The 21,965-nt window shown below is 44.5% G+C and overlaps 1 protein-coding gene across 1 annotated transcript in view; it reads right to left on the bottom strand.

The window, feature by feature from the left end:
• Positions 1-1,351: 1,351 nt before the first annotated feature.
• VIM (vimentin) overlaps positions 1,352-21,965 on the bottom strand; it is a 31,766-nt gene continuing 11,152 nt past the window's right edge. Inside the window, exons 3-9 of the mRNA XM_068235556.1 lie at positions 11,432-11,527; positions 9,652-9,813; positions 8,428-8,553; positions 8,098-8,318; positions 3,436-3,479; positions 2,861-2,943; positions 1,352-1,819 (exon numbers count right to left, since the gene is read on the bottom strand). Coding sequence (XP_068091657.1) covers positions 1,787-1,819; positions 2,861-2,943; positions 3,436-3,479; positions 8,098-8,318; positions 8,428-8,553; positions 9,652-9,813; positions 11,432-11,527 — 765 coding nt within the window. The 3' untranslated portion in view covers positions 1,352-1,786. The remainder of the gene's footprint in view (positions 1,820-2,860; positions 2,944-3,435; positions 3,480-8,097; positions 8,319-8,427; positions 8,554-9,651; positions 9,814-11,431; positions 11,528-21,965) is intronic.

The raw sequence follows: 21,965 nt of genomic DNA, 5'->3' as shown, positions 1-21,965 counted from the left end.
ACCAAGGTGCAATGAACATTTGGACTGGGTTCCATGGTTATTGTCCATATTTAGTTAAAGTATATTGGCACCCTCTGACATTGACCATATTGTTTGCACCAAGATCTGCCCTCTGTGAGTGGTTATGACCATAGTTGTTTACAATATCTGGGTCTCCTCACGGGGTTATCATGTTGGTGCCACCAAGGTGCAATGAATTAATTGGACTAAGTTTCCATGGTTACTGCTTACATTTATTGAGCTCTATCTAGCCCTTAGCCAGTATCATATGTCTTTTATATCATGCCATGTGACCTGATCTATTAAATTGCTATTCATATGGGATTGTTTGTTCTGTCCTCGACAGTTGCAGCACATAGTATTGTATTTGTCAATACCCAAATTTATATGCCAGGTTATTTCCTGACATTTTTCCTATAATATATGTGTGTGCCTTTTTAATTACTTTGAATAAAGTGCAGTTTTTTGAGCAGCATATACTGGTTTTGTCCTTTTCTCTTTTTTCATAGTGTTTAGTTACCAGTGCTGGTACCTGCACATAAGGCTACACCCTTTAATACTCATATATCAGCTTTGTTTTGTTGTACTGTCAAACACCCCTTGCCTGCCGTACCAAATCTAGTAGGAATTGCATAAATTAGGTAGCATTCAGGTGGGAGTGCGAACCATTGTGTGTGATTTTTAATTTTTTGCAGCTTCCAGGATGTGGTTGACAGGTGAGTGGTGCGGGATGGGGCCGTGTGGGAGATGTGCCTGCATGGGGGCTCCCTGTAATCGATGTAATCTACGATTACGTCCAACCGAAGCCTCCCACCTGAATGCTACCTAATTTATGCAATTCCTGCTAGATTTGGTACGGCAGGCAAAGGGTGTATAACAGTACACCTGATTGGCTGACTGGCACCTGCTGACCAAATAAAGGTAGGAAATTGCTTTAGCTGGGAGTGAGAAAATTGTGAGTTTTTGAGTCTGAGGGAGTCGGAAGAGTTTTATACCAACTCGATAGCCCTGCAAGGGCTGTGGAGTTAGAGTTGGGGTCGAGGTCTCAGAGTCAGAGCAATTTTGGCTACCTGAAGTCGGTGGTTTCATAAACTGAGGAGTCGGATGATTTTTGTACCGACTCCACAGCCTGAAAATCATTGTTTTCTGATTTACCTCATACCATAATGCTTTGTTAATTGAGCCCTAGACCCTGTATCTCATTATCACGTTTTCAGAAGTGATATTTCTGACAATTGTTTACTTTTAGTATTCTGCTGCGACATGAATGACTTTAGAGACGTCAGAATGATGACATTTTCAATAAAGTTCTCCTTTAGAAGGCGACAGAATTCACAGAGACATAACACAGTTTATTTCTAAAGATTTATTGAAGCACTGACAGGCTGCTTGGAAGTAAAAAGCTTTTCTTGGGACTTTAAAAACAGTATTGCGGCACAAGATATTGCTTTTACGTCATCAGTAAACTAGACCACTGTCGTTCAATAGGGACTCCGCCACAGGGAAATCTCTCCAGCGGCGCTAAGAAGGCCCGAGGCTTTCCAGCTGTGGTGAAACGCCAAGTCCCAGAATGCACTACCAGCCAGAGGCATGCTGGGAACAGGAAGTTCCGCCACGGCTGGAGAGCTGGCAGTCCGCTACCTCTGCACTACAAAATGTCTATCTCCTGCTCTTCAATTATTATCAGCGAAAAAAAGGCACTTGAAAGCTGGTTTTCTTCAAGATTTAAACAGAGGGACAAGGATATGTTGTTGGTCGATGTTTTCAAAGTTCAAAGGGAAGGTCTTCACTCCTGGTAGTCAGAGCTTTCATTGATGACCTGCCAAAATAAAACGATGCCGTTAATGCCTGACAGAGTCCTCTCTGCATTCATTAGGTTATCTGTACTTTATGTAACCCATAAGTATAATTTATCCATATAATGGATATGTAGTATGGGTGACGGCATACAGTCAGACGTTACTTTTAGAGGGGAAAAAAATGCATTTTTTGTACTAGAACTTTGCCCATCAGGCTCCTTTCACACTGCTTTGCGTAGCGGTACTCTCCCTTGCTGCTCCCTGATGTAGCTTGCCGCAGTGGCTATTAGTCTCTATGAAACAGGCCACAGTACCCGAGGAGCAACACGATGTGACGGAAGTGGTCTGGCCAATGCAGAAGCTAAAGAGCCCTTGCGAGTGGTCAAGGACTCTATGGGAGTCTTTATAGATTGTCGCGGCAGCCATGTAGCGCGCATGCACAGATTGTGGGAATAGCCATAACGTACTTTCTGCTTGGCAGGGAGTACGTCACTGAGCGGGGTCTTGCAGATTTCCCTGTCAGCGCAGTCTACCACAGGGACCAATTTGCATGCAATGGTGCGGTGTGCCGCGGTAGGGCCTGCCATGCACAAATCTTACCGTACTTCAGGCTCCACCGATGTCATACTAACTGAAAGGGGATTTGGTTGTGGAGTTTGATCTCATGTATAGCCACGTTCTCATGTACTTAGTGATAACTAAACCTGAAACACCCAACTCCCCTGTATTCTAATCTCCTAGCGGTACTTTGGTAACACGGTACAAAACATAGTGCCACATAGAGTTCCAATAGGCCGAACTATTGCTAAAAATAGCATTTATGCTATTAAAAATAATGGAGTGAATTTAAAAGAATATTCACAATGTGTTTCTTATACCTCCTGCTGTGTTAAAATGATAAGCAGCTTCCTCCTGGCAGATCAGCTATTCTATTGTCCTGAAAGACAACTATATAGTCCTTGAAGCTGTTCCTCTAGTTACCCTATGATTGTAGCTGATCAGTACTTTTTGTAGAGCTGTTTTTAGCATTAGTGACCTGATGCAATAATGACATCACCAACCTGTCCATCTCTGGTCTCCACAGTCTTGATCAGAAGTGATCTTTTGGTATGGGTCTCTGGTGGGCGGGATTCAAGGTTTGTTTCTAGGGGGGGAAAAATCATTTTTTAATATAAAGAAATTCACATAAATGTAAATAAAAACTGCAGCCATCACGAGATTGCCTCATCTCAGGTCTCCCATTAGCTCCTATAGAGCAGCACGTCTTGCAGCCATTGCAACTGAAAGGCTGACTGATGCTGAGTTTGCAGCGGGCATTTCCACAGGAGGAGTTATGATATCTAATCACCAATGAAAGCGAATAGAAGCTGCTGCAGTTCAAATGGTCACATGACTGATCCCATCCTAAGAGAACAGTTCTTGCTTGCAGCTGCAGAGGATACAGCTCCACAGACAGCAGAGGGAGACTTTGGGGAAGTATTTGTTGTAATGGACATGAGTCATTTGAAATTATAGTTATGAGGAACCAAACTGAATTGTCCGCAGTTGATCTCCATTAAAGGACTATCCGATGAGACCACCCACCCAGCAAAAACACTACTTTATAGATTAGTGAACAAATACATTTGCTGCTTACCTCTCAAGCTCATGGTGGAAAAGGTGGAAACTGGAATGGTGATTCTGAAAACCAAAAGCAAAATATAAATCAACTTTATGAAAGATCAATAGTCCTGAATATTTATTAACATACATCTGCAGAGTCCAAACGAACTTTAAAGAGAACCCGAGGTGGGGTTATATTATGGTAGTGGGGCACAGAGGCTGGTTGTGCACACTAACACCAGCCTCTGTTGCCCTATGGTGTGCCTCTAGGACCCCCCTGCGCGCCGCTCTACCCCCCGCAGTGCTGGCGAAATGCGGGGGGTAGAGCGGCGCGCAGGGGGGTCCTAGAGGCACACCATAGGGCAACAGAGGCTGGTGTTAGTGTGCACAACCAGCCTCTGTGCCCCACTACCATAATATAATCCTACCTCGGGTTCTCTTTAAACCTCTGGGTCTACTTAAAAAATAGGGGGAAAATTTCTATCAGTGCTGGTGAGAATGTGAAAGAGGTACAGAGGTTCAAAGTATATTTTAAGAAGTGTTTAGGGTGGAAGTTCCTTTGTATCCAAAAGGGTATGTATTACGCTTACCACAGGGGTCATTTACCAAGAAAGAGGGGAAGTTTTGGGACATGACGGTAAGGGTGGTAGCAGCAAGAATGTTGTTGGTTTCTATTTGAATAGGAATACATCTCCTTGTTCCTCTCCATCATTAACGGACAACTGAAGTGAGAAGACTATGAAGGCTGCCATATTTATGTCCTTTTATCCAGTTCACCACTGAGGGGTTTTTCCCCTTATAGACCAGAGCTATTTTCACCTTTCAGTGCTCCTCCCTCTCATTCGCCAATAACTTTATCACTACTTATCACAACAAAATGATCTATATCTTGTTTCTTTCGCTACCAATTAGGCTTTGTTTGGGTGGAACGTTTTGCTAAGAATTATTTTATTCTTAATGCATTTTAATGGGAATAACAAGAAAAAAATGCCAAAAAATATTTTTTTAGTTTATAAAACGTGCCACTTTGGATATTAGCCACACATTTTATTTGCCAATTTGTCCTGGTTATTACAACGTTTAAATTATGATATATTTTATTTAATAATATTTTATTTGTAAATAAAGGTGTATTATTTTAGTTATGTGTACATCACTAATTGAAAGCCCTTACTCGCAAAAATAACAATAATATACCCTCATGACATACATATTTAAAAAACTTGAGTCCCTAAGGTAACAATTTACCGTATATACTCGGATATAAGTCGACTTCGTGTATAAGTCGACCCCACTATTTGACCCTCTTAAGCTGGAATTTTTTAATAACTCAAGTATAAGTCTATCTAGCAAAGTTAATGGCTGCACAGTAGACTTGAAGCCTTGCACAAGACATAATGAAAACATAGAGAAATGCAAACTGTATGTATTAAGAGAGTTTAGCCTGTCTAATCCCTACTCATCTGTGTCTAATAACAAGTTGTAATTTGATCTCTTCTCTGTGTCACCTGACAAGGCAGATAAACTCATTTGAAAGCACAGGATGTTAACAATATGCCTGCTTCCATGAAAGCAGGAAGTAGACACACTACAGCTGATACAAATTCTGCAATTCATCTGCAAACAAAAGGCATTTTTCTTTTAAAGGATATCATGCTATTGCATATCTTTTAGAGCAGAGAGAAAGATCTGAGATCAGGTCTGCTTTAAACAATAAACCCTTCCCAGAGCCCCAGCAGCCAGCATCTCTCTATCCCTCCCCACAGTGCTAAATCACCTGCAACACACTGAAAATCCCCCCTCCCTCCCAGCACAACTCTGTAATGTTATGCGCTGGGAAGGCAGCTTCTTTCTGTCCCCTTCCCCGCAATGCTAAACTATTTTGTGCTTCCATCCTCTCTCCCCCCCCTCTGTGCGATCACAGTGAGCACTGCAGCAGAAGCCAACACTTACAGTTCGATTGCCAGCGCTGAATCCTCTATACACTCTCCATTCATGCCGCTCTCTGTCCAATAGTACAGCTCCGGTTCCTGATGTCATGTGACTTCATGTGTCATGTGACATCGGGAGTCGCGCTGTACTATTGGACAGAGAGCGGAAAGGAGGGAGTATAGAGGATACCGCACTGTCAATGAAGCTTTATCGCCGGTGTCCTGTCATGAAAAGCTGCTTGCATCAGGGATAGGCAGGTCAGGACAGTGATCGGTGGCTGGAACAGAAGGATTTTTAGAGCGGCTTCTACTCCCGCAGCGGTTGTAGGAGCCGCTCTAAATCCCTCCGTTCCAGCCACCGATCACTGTCCTCACCTGCCTATCCCTGATGCAAGCAGCATTTCATGACAGGACACCGGCGATTTAATCTCCGCCCCCCGCCATTCTCATCATTGTCCCATGCCCATCTAATTGCTGCTCCTCCCTGAAGTGTCAGCACATACAGCGAGTGCCAGGGAGAGAGCTGTATTATTCATTTTAATGGGGAAAAGTGAGCGGCTCCTACCCCGGCAGCCGCCGGAGCATCACATGCTCAGCGGGGACCAGCATTCTCAGCTGCCGCCTGAGAGAATAAGTAATGAGCGGGGGTTAGTCCATTCTCCTGCTTGCAGGGGGGCACAGCATTGTGGCATCTAGGAATCATAGAGCAGGGGGATAAAATCCGCTTGGCTGGCAGCACTAGTGGGATCATACTGCAGCAGATGCAGAGCAGAGGGGTCAATTGATACTCAGCTACAAGTCAGAAATTTAGGTCTGACACGAGTATAAGTCGACCCCCCTACTTTACAAAAGTAGATCAGACCTAAATTTCTCGACTTATAGCCGAGTATATACGGTATGTGTTTTTTTATGTCATTTTTTAATCTAAAAAAGTTTTATTTTGATAACTATGGAAGAGTGAGGGAGGTAAGTAGTTAATTTTAATGGGGGATGTATGTATTTTTATTGATTTAATGTGTTAGGGTGTAATTTACTATTTGGACACTAGATGTGAATATTGAAATTGGTCTGGTGGTGCTATTGGGTGGAACTATTGGGTGGTGCTATATTTCAGAGAATAATAGGTTTTAGCAAATGAGAGGACTTTAAAAGATTTAGGGTCAGCAAAGGTTGAATTGTTAGGAAAAGAAAACAATTTATCAACAAGGAAACATACTGAAATCTTGTTATGGTGTCAAATGTATGGTGTCAAATGGTCAAAGCTAAATTTGACAGGAAGGAATTTACATGGATTCTGTAGGACTAAATATAAAAAAAAATCCTCATACTTTTCATCATGTAAATGAAAGACCTAGTCCTCTATATCAGTGGTTCCCAACCTTTTCCGGCTCGGGGAACACTGTCTGACCAAATTTTTCTCCGGGGAACGGCGCGCGGGGGGGGGTTGCGGCCCCCGGTTGTTTGCGCGACCTAGTGGACAGTGCCGTGCGCAGCAGGCTATGGGGGGGGGGGGGGGGGGGCTGGGGTGCGGCTGCATAGCTAGCATAGTTGCCCCAGTGTAGGGAGTTTAGTTGCCTCAGTGTAGCTAGTATAGTGCCCCAGTATAGTTCCCCAGTATAGCCAGTATAGTGCCCCAGTATAGCCAGAATAGTGCCAGTATAGCTAGTATAGTGCCCCAGTATAGCTAGTATAGTGCCCCAGTATAGACAGTATAGTGCCCCAGTATAGCCCCCCAGTATAGCTAGTATAGTGCCCCAGTATAGTGCCCCAGTATAGCGCCCCAGTATAGCCAGTATAGTGCCCCAGTATAGCCAGTATAGTGCCCCAGTATAGCCAGTATAGTGCCCCAGTATAGTGCCCTAGTATAGCCCCCCAGTATAGCTAGTATAGTGCCCCAGTATAGCCAGTATAGTGCACCAGTATAGCCAGAATAGTGCCCCAGTATAGTTCCCCAGTATAGCTAGTATAGTGCCCCAGAATAGTGCCCCAGTATAGCCAGTATAGTGCCCCAGTATAGTGCCCCAGTATAGCCAGTATAGTGCCCCAGTATAGCCAGAATAGTGCCCCAGTATAGTGCCCCAGTATAGCTAGTATAGTGCCCCAGAATAGTGCCCCAGTATAGCCAGTATAGTGCCCCAGTATAGTGCCCCAGTATAGTCAGTATAGCCAGTATAGTGCCCCAGTATAGTGCCCCAGTATAGCCCCCCAGTATAGCTAGTATAGTGCCCCAGTATAGCCAGAATAGTGCCCCAGTATAGTGCCCCAGTATAGCTAGTATAGTGCCCCAGTATAGTGCCCCAGTATAGCCAGTATAGTGCCCCAGGATAGTCAGTATAGTGCCCCGGTATAGTTCCCCCCGCTCGTCCCCGCCGCTGTTATTACCTTAACAGCTGCCGCCCCTCCCCTCTCCGGCGCGTGTATATTTCAAGCAGCGTATCTCCGGCTGCTCTGTGTGATGCGGAAGAAAGCAGGGCAGCGGCTTCCTGTAACGGCGATATGTATCAGCGTTACTATGGAAACCGAGCCCTGCCTCCTGCGCATCACACACAGAGCAGCCGGGAGATACGCTGCTAGAATAAACACATGTGCTGGAGAGGGGAGAGCGGCCGCTGCTAAGGTAATAGCAGCGGCGGCCGCGGGTACGTGCGGGAGGGGGGATAAGAGGACGGCACACCAGGCAACGTTCCACGGCACACTAGTGTGCCGCGGAACACTGGTTGAAAAACGCTGCTCTATATGATGAACAGTGCACTACTAACTCTCACCTGCTTTCTTCTCCTTCCAGCAGCTTCCTGTAGGTGGCGATCTCAATGTCAAGAGCCATCTTGACGTTGAGCAGATCCTGGTACTCGCGCAAGTGACGAGCCATCTCCTCCTTCATGTTCTGGATCTCTTCCTGGAGGCGGTTGATAGTGTCCTGGTAGTTAGCAGCTTCAAGGGCGAAGTTGTCTTCCATCTCACGCATCTGGCGATCGTAAGAGTCGTTCTGCAGAACAGGAAAATGTACTTGTAGAAACTAACAGCATCCATAAGATGATAGCAATGGAGCCAATGGCCTCACCAAAGGCTGTGCCTCTCAGTGTGGGGATACTTACAGATCCTTTCATGGAGTCCACCTCGCAGGTGAGGGCTTGGATCTGGCGGCGGTAGTCATTGGCCTCCTGTTTGGCCTGGCGCAAGGCTTCATTGTTTCGGTTGGCAGCTTCAGACAGATCAGCGAACTGGCGGAAACAAAATGGCTGACTTAACATTTGTAGCTGCATTCTACGGAGGTTTTAGAGAACTACAAAACAGTTTGCAGAAGACCTCAAAGTAAATCTGAGCAACATAAAGATATAATAATGACATACACGATCAGAGTTTGCACTTCTAAAAAACTGCATGACAACATTTTTAGTTATTCCAGAGTTACACCAAGCAGAATGATTTGGAAATCACTGTTTCTTTCAAAAAAACTCAGGAAGGGAGTCCAGTAATGTCAGGAGGAAGTACCGCCCCTATGACCTTTTAAGCATTCCTATTGGTTCTTTAATGTGATTTACAGCTTCACTGACCAATCACACTGCCACATTGGTGCGCTCCAATTTCTGGAACTACAGGAAATTTAGGCATGCAGTTATCACCAAGAGTAGAATCCGTTTCTGTAGATTTTTATCACATGCTCAGTTTCTGGCTCTTTCGTTTCTTTTAAAGTACAACCTGCATTTAAGGATATCTGAGTTGAGGGTTTTGCCACAAATTGAGTCTATACATACTTTAAAGAGGAACTGTAGTGAAAATATCATAATTAATAAAATTGCTTATTTTTTTACAACATTCATTGATAGATTATTTAGTCATTTTCACCCATTGTAAAATCTTTCTTCTCCCTGATTTACATTCTTAAATGTATCACTGGTGGTGACATTTTTAGTTTTGCCAGGTGATCTGTACAGAATATTTGTTACTGAAAGTTCTATGCACAGAGGGAGATACTGCTTGCTTCGCAGTTGGAAAAAGACATTTCCCACAATGCAACAAGTTCAAAGACAGCAAACTGTCAGGACCATGGTCATGACATCAGACTGTGGGAGGGGTCAGCCACAATGTCAGCCATTCAGGCCCCTCTGATGATCAATCCTAGAAAAGGTAAAGATTTCTCATGAGAAAGGGGGTATCTGCTACTGATTGGGATGAAGGTCAATTCTGGGTTAAAGTTCATCTTTAAGTAGATGACAAGTGTAGAGTTGCCAAAGGGGTGTGGCCAAACTCCAAACAGCAGAAACCTTAGTATTGGTTCCCTTGGTATGTGTATTGTCGTGTAGGATGATGATGTATACCTTGGACTTGTACCACTCCTCTGCATCCTGCAGGTTCTTGGCAGCGACCACCTCGTACTGCTGGCGGACGTCGCGCAGGGCTGCGGTGAGGTCAGGCTTGGAGGAGTCCACGTCTATCTGGATGTGCTGCTCCTGGATCTGAGCCTGCAGCTCACGGATTTCCTAAAGCAAGAAAGCAAAGCAGTCAGGAAAGGTCTTTCATTCATCAGTAGCGTCCGAATGACACACCCAACTAGCATGCAGCAAAGGCAGTCAGACATCTGATCTGCATGCTTGTTCAGGGTCTGTAACTAAAACTATCAGCCAGGCAACTTGCATTGTTTGAAAGAGAAAAAAAATTCAGCTTCCATATCCCTCTCACTTTAGGTGTCCGTTAACCCTTACATGGGTAATATCGGATATATAAGGAATTTTGACAAATAGCACTTGTGTAACTCATAGAAACAGTTCTGGGTTTATTAACCACTTGATGACCCAGCCTTTACCCCCCCCCTTAAGGACCAGCGCTATTTTTTGTGATCTGTGCTGGGTAGGCTCTGCAGCCCTCAGCACAGATCATGTTACATGCAGAGCGATCAGATCGCCCCCCTTTTTTTCCCCCCCTATGGGGATGATGTGCAGGGGGGGGGTCTGATCGCTCCTGCTGGTGGCATGTTGCGGGGGCACCTCAAAGCCCCCCTCCGCGGCGAAATTCCCCCCTCCCTCTCCTACCTCTCCCCCCCCCGGTGATCGGGGCTGCACAGGACGCTATCTGTCCTGTGCAGCCAGTGACAGGCTGTCCCCTGTCACATGGTGGCGATCCCCGGCCGCTGATTGGCTGGGGATCGCCGATCTGCCTTGCGGCGCTGCTGCGCAGCGGCGCCGTACAATGTAAACAAAGGAGACATACGTCTCCTATGTTTACATTTAGTCTGCGAGCCGCGATCAGCGGCTCGCAGGCTATTCACGGAGACCCGCTCCATGATCTAACAGGAAACGGCCGCTCGCGCGAGCGGCCTTTCCTGATTAATTAGGGAGGCACCTGGCGACGCAGATCTGCGTCGCTGGTCCTCCAGCTACCACTTTGCCGCCGCACGGTATGAGTGTGCAGTTGGCAAGTGGTTAAAAAAAAGTTATCACAATGAATGTGGTCAGGCTACTGCTTTCCACGTTCGCCATATTACTAGCCTTTTGTCCGTCCTCACTAGGACTGGATATGATCCGGGGGGGGGGGGGGGGGAGCTTCTTTCTCCTAATAGCAGACAACTTTCAAAAGATTACAAAGGCTCTGAACTGCTGTCCAACCTCAGCAAATCAGGACTTAAAGGACAACTGAAGTGAGAGATATATGGAGGCTGCCATATTTATTTATTTATAAGCAATACCATTTGCCTGGCTGTCCTGCTGATCCCCCGGCTCTAATACTTTTAGCCATAGACTCTGAACAAGCATGCAGCAGGTCAGCTATTTGTGATTTTTTTCAGATCGGATGAGATTAGCTGCATGCTTGGTTCTGGTGTTATTCAGACACTACTGCAGTCAAATAGATAAGCAGGGCTGTCAGGCAACTGGTATTGCTTAGGGAGTGATTTTTCACGTGGAAAAATCACTGAACGGTGCAGCGATTTTTTCGCGATCGCGTTTAGCGCTACTATAGCACTGAAACGTGATTGCCTGGATCACTAACAGCATCAACAACGATGACATGGGATTCCCCTACAAAAGCAAGATTTTTTGCCCAAGACAATCGTGTCTTTGGCCAATAAAAATCTATGGTGTGTGCTGTTGCTACTGGGCTCACCTCATCGTGTAATTTCTTCAGGAAGATGATCTCCTCCTGCAGGGACTCCATTTTACGTTCCAGGTCAATACGTGCCAAAGATGCATTGTCCACATCCTACAGGAGAAGGACAAAAACACGTCAGATTATTACAATAGCATATTTCAAGTGGAAATACAGTCTGAGATAATGTACAATAAAAACCTCTCCCTATTGCTACTACTACTATAGTTATCCTACCTGCCTTTGTCCCAAAGCAATGCCATGTTAGTAAAAATCACATTTCCCCCCAAGATCACAGCACAGTGTGTACTGGAAGCAGCCACACTGCATCCCTGATGTGTTACCTGTGCAGCTAGTCCTATCCCCTGCTCTCCTGTAGTCCTTGCAGAGGGGAGAACTGAGTGTGACATGGCTTATGTCAGTGCAGTCCCATAATAAGGCTCCAGAGAATGGTGAAAGTAAGTTATATGACCGATTTGAACTGGAGTTTTTTCATAGTGGTGTAGCCAAAGTTATAGGAGCAAAGGGAAAATCCTGACAACACTTCCAATAAAACAAATGTTTGCCTAGCCTTGTGCTATGGTCAGTAGCAAAGCATATATTTGTACAATTAGCTGTTAAAATTTATTTTAAGTGAGATAAAACTCATATTTCATCTATGGTCTTAAGCATTAAACTAATAGGAAAAAAGAGTTACTGGTAGGATTAATACTCAAACCTCTGGGCGGAAGCAGAGAATTTTCTCTACTTTGTTGGCCCAGTAATTACTTAATAAAACAAGACAATCAATGATACTTTGTCTTGCAGCCCATTAGATTTAATTAAGTGTAAATATGCCTTCAAATGACATTAGACCAGTATTTTGTAATTTATGTTTTTTGTTTATTTTTTTGTTGTGTTTAAGGGCCTGTTTCCATTGGATGCGGTGTAATGCGGCTACATAGCCGCATTGCACCGTGGGTGTCTTGATCCCAATGCACGGCAATGGAACAGTTTCCATTGCGTGCATTGCATGTGTATCAATCCGAGAATCTGCAGCATGCTTCAGATTCTCGCACAGCCGCATCCGCCCGCTGTCCCCTCCATACACTTCAGCATCAGGAGATGCGGAAGTGATGCGGCCGGCAGCGGAAGTGATGCGATGTGGCTAAGTAGCCGCACTCGCATCACTTAATAGTGGAAACAGGCCCGAAGGTTAAAAAGGAAAAAGTAATTTTCAGGTTCATATCACTAATTTATGTACATTGGTATTTATCAAACTCATGGCGATAGCAACAAGCTTGGCCTCAGCCAGCCACCAGCTGAATTCGAAACTCTAGGTACAATTAATTACAGATTCAGAACACAGCAGAGCAATACCGGCAGTGTTTGGAGAAAAGATGCAAGCCAAATACAGGCAGGTTAACTGCCTGCATTCAGAATTCAAACCCTGCATTTAAAATCTGCTTAAAATGCTTCGGAAATGCAACAATAAATGTACACTACACCTAAAAGAACCTGATCTGGATAGTGATGTCATCTCCTAACTATAGTTACCAGTACATATAGTTAGTCAACTAATGACTAACACTGAAATGTAAGTAGAACAGAGGCGCCAAAAGAATAAAAGCAGTAGTTAAAATATTTAAAATTAGCTGAGGAGGCTGTGGTGGATCCGCCACCTCCGAGCAATCACAAAAAACTGTGTAATATAACCACAATAAATTTATTGGTACACTCCAGGGTAAGATATACAACGCGTTTCGCGGGTTTGAGCCCGCTTCCTCAGGTAGTAGAAATAGGAGTACACAGTAATCTGTCAGCAACACACCTGGCGCCAAAGTGTGTTGCTGACAGATTACTGTGTACTCCTATTTCTACTACCTGAGGAAGCGGGCTCAAACCCGCGAAACGCGTTGTATATCTTACCCTGGAGTGTACCAATAAATTTATTGTGGTTATATTACACAGTTTTTTGTGATTGCTCGGAGGTGGCGGATCCACCACAGCCTCCTCAGCTAATTTTAAATATTTTAACTACTGCTTTTATTCTTTTGGCGCCTCTGTTCTACTTACATTTCACTATATATCCACCCTTGGTGGAGGGGGATACCCCCTTTTTTTTCCTGTCTACAGAGAGCGACTTTTTAATCCTGAGTGGGGACAGGTCAAACTCCTCACCTGCTTATACAGTGGTTGCCTGGAGGCAACCCTGGTTTGTGAGTATAATTTTACTCTTTTTCATTATAACTATTACCTGAACGTACTACACCATATCGGGCTCTCGGTTCTCCCTCCCTTTGTAATGACTAACACTAGCTCCCCCCACCCACCCCACCCCTGCCTAAAACGACCCCCCCCCCAGTGCCTGAAACAAACCTCCACCCAATCCCTAACCCGCCCTTCCCTAAGTGCCTAAACTGAACCTCCTAACCAAGTACCCCTGGCGATCTCTGCACCCTGGTGACCTGATCCAACTTCCAATATTATCTCTTTAGACTGCCACTGCCCCACCCACTGCCATCAGAACCCCGCCTCCTGTCTACTTCCTAGATTCTGTAGTTAGACAGGAAATGACATCAGTACTGCCAACGTGGATCTGAGGGGCTGCTAGGCCGCAGTGTACATCTCTGAATCCACACACAATAAGATGGGGAGTCCAGGCAAGTTTTTTAAAGCTCATCGCATCCGCTGTCTTTCAAACTGATAATGCAGCAGCAAAATAAAGAGACTTTTCGCAAAAGCAACCAACACAATTCTGTCTTTTTTTCTTTCATTGCAATATGAAAGAAAAGGAATGAATGACCCAGATGCTAAAACAGCCTCTTTATACATAGCTCCGGCCACTCGAGGCCTGTTCTATCTGCCTATACAGCGTAAGTCACATAGGCATGCTATGAAATGTATACCTCAGGCGGCGTATTTATGATCCACTATGGGACTGCCTCTGTAAACAGACATGGCTGCAAGATGTACATCAATGGGGGCGCAACACTTTTAGAAAGTCTAATAGCTGTAATTGCTAACGAAGGCAAGAAAAGCAGAAACATCTGATTATCGTGACTGCGGCTGTGAGACCTCCGTGAACGACACATTCCCTTCACTCTGTCAAAGAGCCTTTACATATGAAAGGAGATGGCACAAAGGGCGCTGTGTTCAGGGAACTGCGGTGGGTGGGAGATGTGCTGGCAGCTAAGCGAGTATTGTGTCCCCGGGTGCTGCTCCCACAATACAACTCCCCGCACAATACAGATGAATCAGACTTTATTACATAAGTGCAAAATGCAGTCAGGATGTGCACAGTGCGGGATACCGAGCATAGGCAAACGCAGGGGGAGATTACAGCTGCCCCGAATCCTCCCTCAGACCAGAGCTGGTGCAGTGTCTGGGGACAGGCACGAGTTGAGACACCACAATATCTTCAGGCTTCCTACAGCTCACAGCATTGCCTCCTTGGGGAACTTATGCTTCATACACACTTGAGATAAAAGTCTTTGGAAAAGGCAAGATCACAGACCAATCTTACCCCCTTCCATGTAGTATGAGAGCCATACTCTACACAGTCTTTTCTATGGAGCTGGACTCCACATCAGACAGAAATCTTTGCAAGATGCTGCACACACAGATGCTGTACAGACACAAAAGATCATTATCTGCAAAAGATCTGTTCCTGCAAAATTATGTAGAAAGAACAGAGGCGCCAGCTGGATAAAATCAGGTAATAAAATGTTTAAAAGTGCTTTGGAGGCAGCGGTGGACTTACCTCCTGTAAGCAGACACTATAAACTGTCAGTTCAAATCTAAATACATTTTATTGGCATACTCCAAGGGGGTCGCAACGCGTTTCACAGGTGTAAACCTGCTTCCTCAGGCAATATAACATAGGAGGATACAACAGTAAAAGGTCCGGGTAACACCTTCACTGAGGCGCCAGGTGTTACCCGGACCTTTTACTGTTGTATCCTCCTATGTTATATTGCCTGAGGAAGCAGGTTTACACCTGTGAAACGCGTTGCGACCCCCTTGGAGTATGCCAATAAAATGTATTTAGATTTGAACTGACAGTTTATAGTGTCTGCTTACAGGAGGTAAGTCCACCGCTGCCTCCAAAGCACTTTTAAACATTTTATTATCTGATTTTATCCTGCTGGCGCCTCTGTTCTTTCTACATAATATTAATTCACCACCCTTGGTGGAGGGGGATGCCCCTTTTTTCCTGTCTACAGAGAGCGACTTCTTATTCCTGAGTGGGGACAGGATAATCTCCTCACCTGCCTATACAGTGGTTGCCTGGAGGTAACCCTGTCTTGTGAGTATATATATTGTACTCTTTACATATATCCATTTTTGCAGTACTTACTACACTATATTGGGCTCTCGGTTTCCCTCTTCTGTGTTCCTGCAAAAGATCCATTCCTGCAAAATGCATTCATAGTCTATGAGATCTGCAGATCCTCATACACACCTTGTTTAACAGACAATCATCTGCAGATCATCTGCAGATCAGATCCACCAGGATGGATTTTCAGATCTGCAGATGATTGCCAGATATGCAGATGAAGTCTGTTAACCACTTCACCACTGAGGGGTTTTACCCCCTGACCACCAGAGCAATTTTCACCTTTCAGCGCTCCTTCCATTCATTCGTCTATAACTTTATTATTACTTATCCCAATGAAATGAACTATATCTTGTTTTTTTCGCCACCAATTAGGCTTTCTTTAGGTGGGACATTATGCCAAGAATTATTTTATTCTAAATGTGTTTTAATGGGGAAATAGGAAAAAATGTGGGAAAAAATTATTATTTTTCAGTTTTCGGCCATTATAGTTTTTAAATAAAGCATGCTACTGTAATTAAAACCCATGAAATGTATTAACCCATTTGTCCCGGTTATAAAACCATTTAAATTATGTCCCTATCACAATGTTTGGCGACAATATTTTATTTGGAAATAAAGGTGCATTTTTTTCAGTTTTGCATCCATCCCTAATTACAAGCCCGCAGTTTATAAAGTAACAGTGTTATACCCTCTTGACATAAATATTTAAAAAGTTCAGTCCCTACGGTAACTATTTATGTTTTTTTTTTATTGTATTTTTTTTTTTTTTAATTACAAAAAAAAAAAAAAAAATTGGGGAGTGTGGGAGGTAATGAGTTAATTTATTGTGTAAATGTAATGTTTGTATATGTAAAATGCTTTTAGGGTGTAGTTTACTATTTGGCCACAAGATGGCCACAGAGTGTTTGTTTACATGCGACCTGTAAGCGTCCGGAAGGACGCTTACAGGAAGCAGTAGGAGGCTGGGAGACGCACAATGATCGCGCTGTTTCTGAAAGAAGCAGCAGATCATTGCGGGGGCTAGATCAACGAACGGGAATGGATTTTCCCGTTCATTGATCTCCGGGCGAGCGGGCGGCGGCGTGCACGAGTGGCGGGTGCGCGCGCACGAGCGGCGGGAGCGCGGACAGCGGCGGTAGCGCGGAAGGTACGGATTTCTCCGTCCCTGGTTTTTTAGGAGGTAAAAAAGGGGCGGAGAAATCCGTACGCGTGGGGGTAAAGTGGTTAAACAAGGTGTGTATGATGATCTGCAGATCTCATAGACTATGAATGCAATTTGCAGGAACGGATCTTTTGCAGGAACAGATCTTTTGCAGATAATGATCTTTTGAGTGTGTACGGGCATCTTTGTGTGCAGCATCTTGCAAAGATTTTATCTGATGGGGAGTGCAGCTCCATAGAATAGACTGTGTAGAGTATGGCTCTCATACTACATGGAAGGGGGTAAAATTGGTCTGTGATCTTGCCTTTTCCAAAGACTTTTATCTCAAGTGTGTATGAAGCATTAGAGTCAGGTATGAGCACAGCCCTGTGCCCTGCTGTGTGAATGCTTCACTTTCCCCTTCATTAGCAATGTCAGCTGTCCTCTTATTATCTGTATCCAAACTGCTCCTGATCCATCCCGTTGTCGATCGGGAGCAGAAAAAATTGTCAGATCCTGTCAGTCGGACGGAAAATTGCATTATGTGTACCCAGCATATTGTCCTACCATATGATTATACTGTATTGTGCAAGGCCGAGGGAGACCTTTCAGGAATTCCCCCTTGAAAATTCTGGGTTTGCCCCTGCCAAGAAATTACAAAGTGAGGGCCTTGCTGCATATATACAGTACATTGTACTTTACCTGCTCTACTTTAGCTAAATAGGGGGGCAGTTACTAATGTTTTAAAGGATATCTGAAGTGAAAATAAACTTATGATAAAATGAATTGTATGTGTAGTATAGCTAATACACAGTTTAGCATTAGTAGCTAAGAAAAGAGTCTCATGTTGTTTCCAGTACGGGAAGAGCTAAGAAACGTCTTATCTATGCAAAAGAGCTTCTCTAAGTTCTCTAACCCAACTTGGGTCAGCTATAGTGCTGTTTTCTGAAGCACTCATACATCAAAGAAAGTGATAGACAAACTCAACTAAGATTTTACTGCAAGAAAGTTCAAAGGGTCATTATCTCTGCTCTGTTTCATAGTTTAAAATACAGTGTGAGTGTGGTTTGTAAATTGCATATATGACAGAATGATGCAATGTTATTGAAAAAAGCCAAACAACGGAAAATAAAAATAGGAGACTCTTTTCTTTTCTACTAATGTTCTATTAATTTTCCGTACTACACATACTGTTCATTATATAATACTTGTTTTCGCTTTAGTGTCACTTTAAATAGCAAATTCAAGTGCAGTATTTTTCCGTATATTGCCTAGACGTTAAAGAGGCCCTGTAGTGACATATAGTAAAATGCAGTAAAGAGGCCCTGTGGTGACATATAGTAGAATGCAGTAAAGAGGCTCTGTGGTGACATATAGTAGAATGCAGTAAAGAGGCCCTGTGGTGACATATAGTAGAATGCAGTAAAGAGGCCCTGTAGTGACATATAGTAGAATGCAGTAAAGAGGCCCTGTGGTGACATATAGTAGAATGCAGTAAAGAGGCCCTGTAGTGACATATAGTAGAATGCAGTAAAGAGGCCCTGTAGTGACATATAGTAGAATGCAGTAAATTATTCAGCATGCTCACTTTTACATTATCCTGGTTTCAGTATCAGAAACACTTCCTATATCAATATTTAGCTGTATATTGGTATATAGGCCCACCCTGCCACTGGGACTTAGCCTAGGCTGTTTATTATGCTGAATTCTCCTCCCCAGAGTATTCCGAGAGATCCTCTCTACTGGCTTTAAAACTATCAGTAAACTAACATTCCGTAGAGCTCACCTGCCAGTACAAAAAATGTTGCCGTCTGTGATAAATTTCAGAAAGTAAATCAGGGAGAGGAAAGATGGGCAAATACTTCCTAAATAATTTATAAATATTGCAATAAAAAAAATGTACTCATTATGTTGTTTTGACAACAGTTCCTCTTTAAAGCAGGTCACAAGTCACAATCTAATCCCTACCATAGTTGTAGTCTTATATCCCTTTTGTGGACTGAGCTCAATTTCTTGAGGGAAAGGAAGCCAGTATAGTGCCGACATCTTCCGCAGTGCTGTACAGAGTATATTGTCTTGTCACTTAACTGTCCCTCAGAGGGGCTCACAATCTAATCCCTACCATGTCATATGTATGTATCGTGCAGTGTATGTATCATAGTCTATGGCAGGCACGGGCAAACTCAGCCCTCCAGCTGTTACGGAACTACAAATCCCACAATGCATTTGCCTTTATGAGTCATGACTGTGGCTGTCAAGACTCCTGCAATGCATTGTGGGACTTGTAGTTCCTTAACAGCTGGAGGGCCAAGTTTTGCCCATGCCTGGTCTAGGGCCAATTTAGGGGGAAGCCAATGAACTTATCTGTATGTTTTTGGGATGTGGGAGGAAACTGGAGAGCCCAGAAGAAACTCATGCAGACACAGTGAAAACATACAAACTTCATGCAGATAGGGCCCTAGCTGGGATTCAAACCTGAGACCCAGCACTGCAAGGCAAGAGTGCTAACCACTACACCACCGTGCTGCCCACTTAGGAGCTTTAGGAGCTTCAAGAGCTGATAGTGACAATACCCCGGGGCTAGATTCACTTGTAATCAAACACAGAATGTAATAAACATCCTTCTTCCACTGTTTCCTCGTTTATTTTTATCTTACACTTCTGACTTGTTTACTTGAGGTTTTAATTAGCCCTGCTGGGTGTGGGTGATGTTAAAGGAAAAGTCTAATCTAATAGAAAACAGAATGTTGATTATACCCTGGTTGCTTTTTATCGTTGCTATCCGGCTGATACAATCATTTGATCAAAACTGCTAGAAATCGATGCCCCACCATGGCGGCCCGATCGAAAGACTAGTTTTTAATCGATAGATAGAACAATGGCCCATAGTGTTGCACTGCATTGAAGAATGCAATAGTGCAGTTACATTTAAGCACATTTCATACTGGAATCTATTCAAAATCTTTGTGCCCTGTATGGAGGGATTGGATTAGATCGGGGTGTCAGACTCAAATACAAAATGGGCCAAAATTGTAACACTTGGGCCAAGTCGAGTGCCAACCTCAAATGTCTAGTTACCACCTCCATACCTAATAAAGTTCCTTGGTATCTTCTGGCCCCCCTTCCTTTCCCTACACATTCCCTGGTGTCTAGTGCCCCCCTCCCCCTTCTTATACAGCTCTCTGGTGTCTTGTGCCCCCCTATACAGTTAATTGGTGCCCCTCCCCTATTATACAATTCCCTGGTGTCTAGTGCCCCCCCCAAAAAAACAGTTCCCTGGTGTCTAGTAGTCTTCCCTCCCTCCCCTATACAGTTCCCTGGTGTCTAGTGGCCTCCTCCCTCCATTATACTGTTCCTTGATGTCTAGTGGCCCTTAAACAGGGTTGGACCATTTTTGGGGATTTCACTGTAAACACCGCAGATAGTCCATTTCCCAGCTGTGTAAATTTGCATCAGCTCTCATTAGCATCTCACTGGCCACCCTTATTCATGTGCTACAGACACGAAAGGGTTATTGCTGCCTCTATGGCTGCCAGGAGTTTGTTTACACACAACAGCTGGACACAACAAGGTCAAGCATTCAGGCAGTGCTGTTGACTTTACAGAGGTTACTGAGGAGAGGATACGTATCTCTGTACTGCTGCAGCAAGTATTGCTCTTATTATGTAAAATAAATGAATAGATAAATCACTTTTCTTAAAACTTTTTTTGTGCACAATTTAAGAACTCTGGCTGAATTTGTGCGTTCCGGTAATCATGTGAACAGTTTCCGTAGCCTTAGCAGAGTATCTGGTCTTCGGCCCAGAGGCAGACGGTGACGGTAGATAAATATACAGGCTTCTGTATCACAAAGTACTGCTGGGAAAGTAATTTGAGCATTGGAGGACGTCAGAGAGGGTTAAGGAGCAGCTGCGCAGGGTGGGCCCAGCTGCCACATCAGCTATCGCCAGATTGCACAACTTTATAGATTTTTTTTCTCATCCACATAAACTGCGGTTCCCCCGTGATGACGATGATGTAATTAAGAAGAAACCAGCCCCTGTATAAACACTAAGGAAACTGTGACTGTATGCAATGCAGAAGGCAGTCATAAGCTGTAGCTTCAGTCCACCAATCCCAAGTCATGGTCTCTTGGTTGGTGTTGCTAGGCATTGATTTCAGGTTGTATTGGGTTAATCCATGTCGGCTTTTACTAACTTACTACAGAACTCCAGGGCCCAGTGTTAAAGGGAACCTGAAGTGAGAGGGATAATGAAGGCTGACATATTTAATTTTAAACAATGCACATTGCCACACACAGTATGTGAAATGCAGAGCCGGGGCACTCCGAGTCAGGTCCCTTCCTGGTTGCCTCGAGTGGAAGCAGGTGCTGCTAATGGGTGAGGCCCACCTCCCCCTCACCACCATTGCACTGGCACTCACTGTCCCACTAACGTAGCCCAGCACACACGCACTGTCCCACCTTTGCTCAACCCCTGTTCTGGTCGCCACTGAGAATCACTGTTCCCAGGGCAACAGAACATAGAAGTCGGGCCACTGCATGACATGCAGCAGTCGGCTCTTAAGTTCTGTTGCCATGGGAACAGTGATGCTGCCGTGGTGCCCAGCACTACAAGGTTGAGCAGTGGTGGAGACAGTGCATGTGTGGATACGCCCATGGAGATAGCGACACCAACAGAAAACGGAGACTATTGGTTGGTATACTAGGAGAACGGAGAGTGTGTTGCTATTGGTTGGCATACTAAAGGCTCAATTCTCTAAAACGAGATAACTGCTATCACAGCAGTTATCACGCTTTAGAGAATCAAGCCCTTAAAGTGTGCTGAAGTCCCACAGGATCCGATGTCTATTCGGGCAGGACTAAAGCCGGCTGCTTTGACCCGCAGGCCGGAGAGTGGCATGTATGATTTAGTCCCACCTTCTCCTCGAATGCCACTGCCTCCCTCAGACGGCAGACAGAGAGTCTATGGGCGCATCCATCCTGCAGCTTCTGGAAACCTCACTGGTAATTGGGTAACCACTCTGCCAATCATGGAAGCTCCCATGACTATCCCATTGCACTGGTGCCCAGAGAGGGCATGATATGGCGG

Source organism: Hyperolius riggenbachi, chromosome 5, assembly GCF_040937935.1.
Source record: "Hyperolius riggenbachi isolate aHypRig1 chromosome 5, aHypRig1.pri, whole genome shotgun sequence".
In the NCBI taxonomy this organism is placed as follows: domain Eukaryota; kingdom Metazoa; phylum Chordata; class Amphibia; order Anura; family Hyperoliidae; genus Hyperolius; species Hyperolius riggenbachi.
Note: the sequence above shows the minus strand (reverse complement) of the source record. Positions and strands in the feature narration are given on the sequence as shown.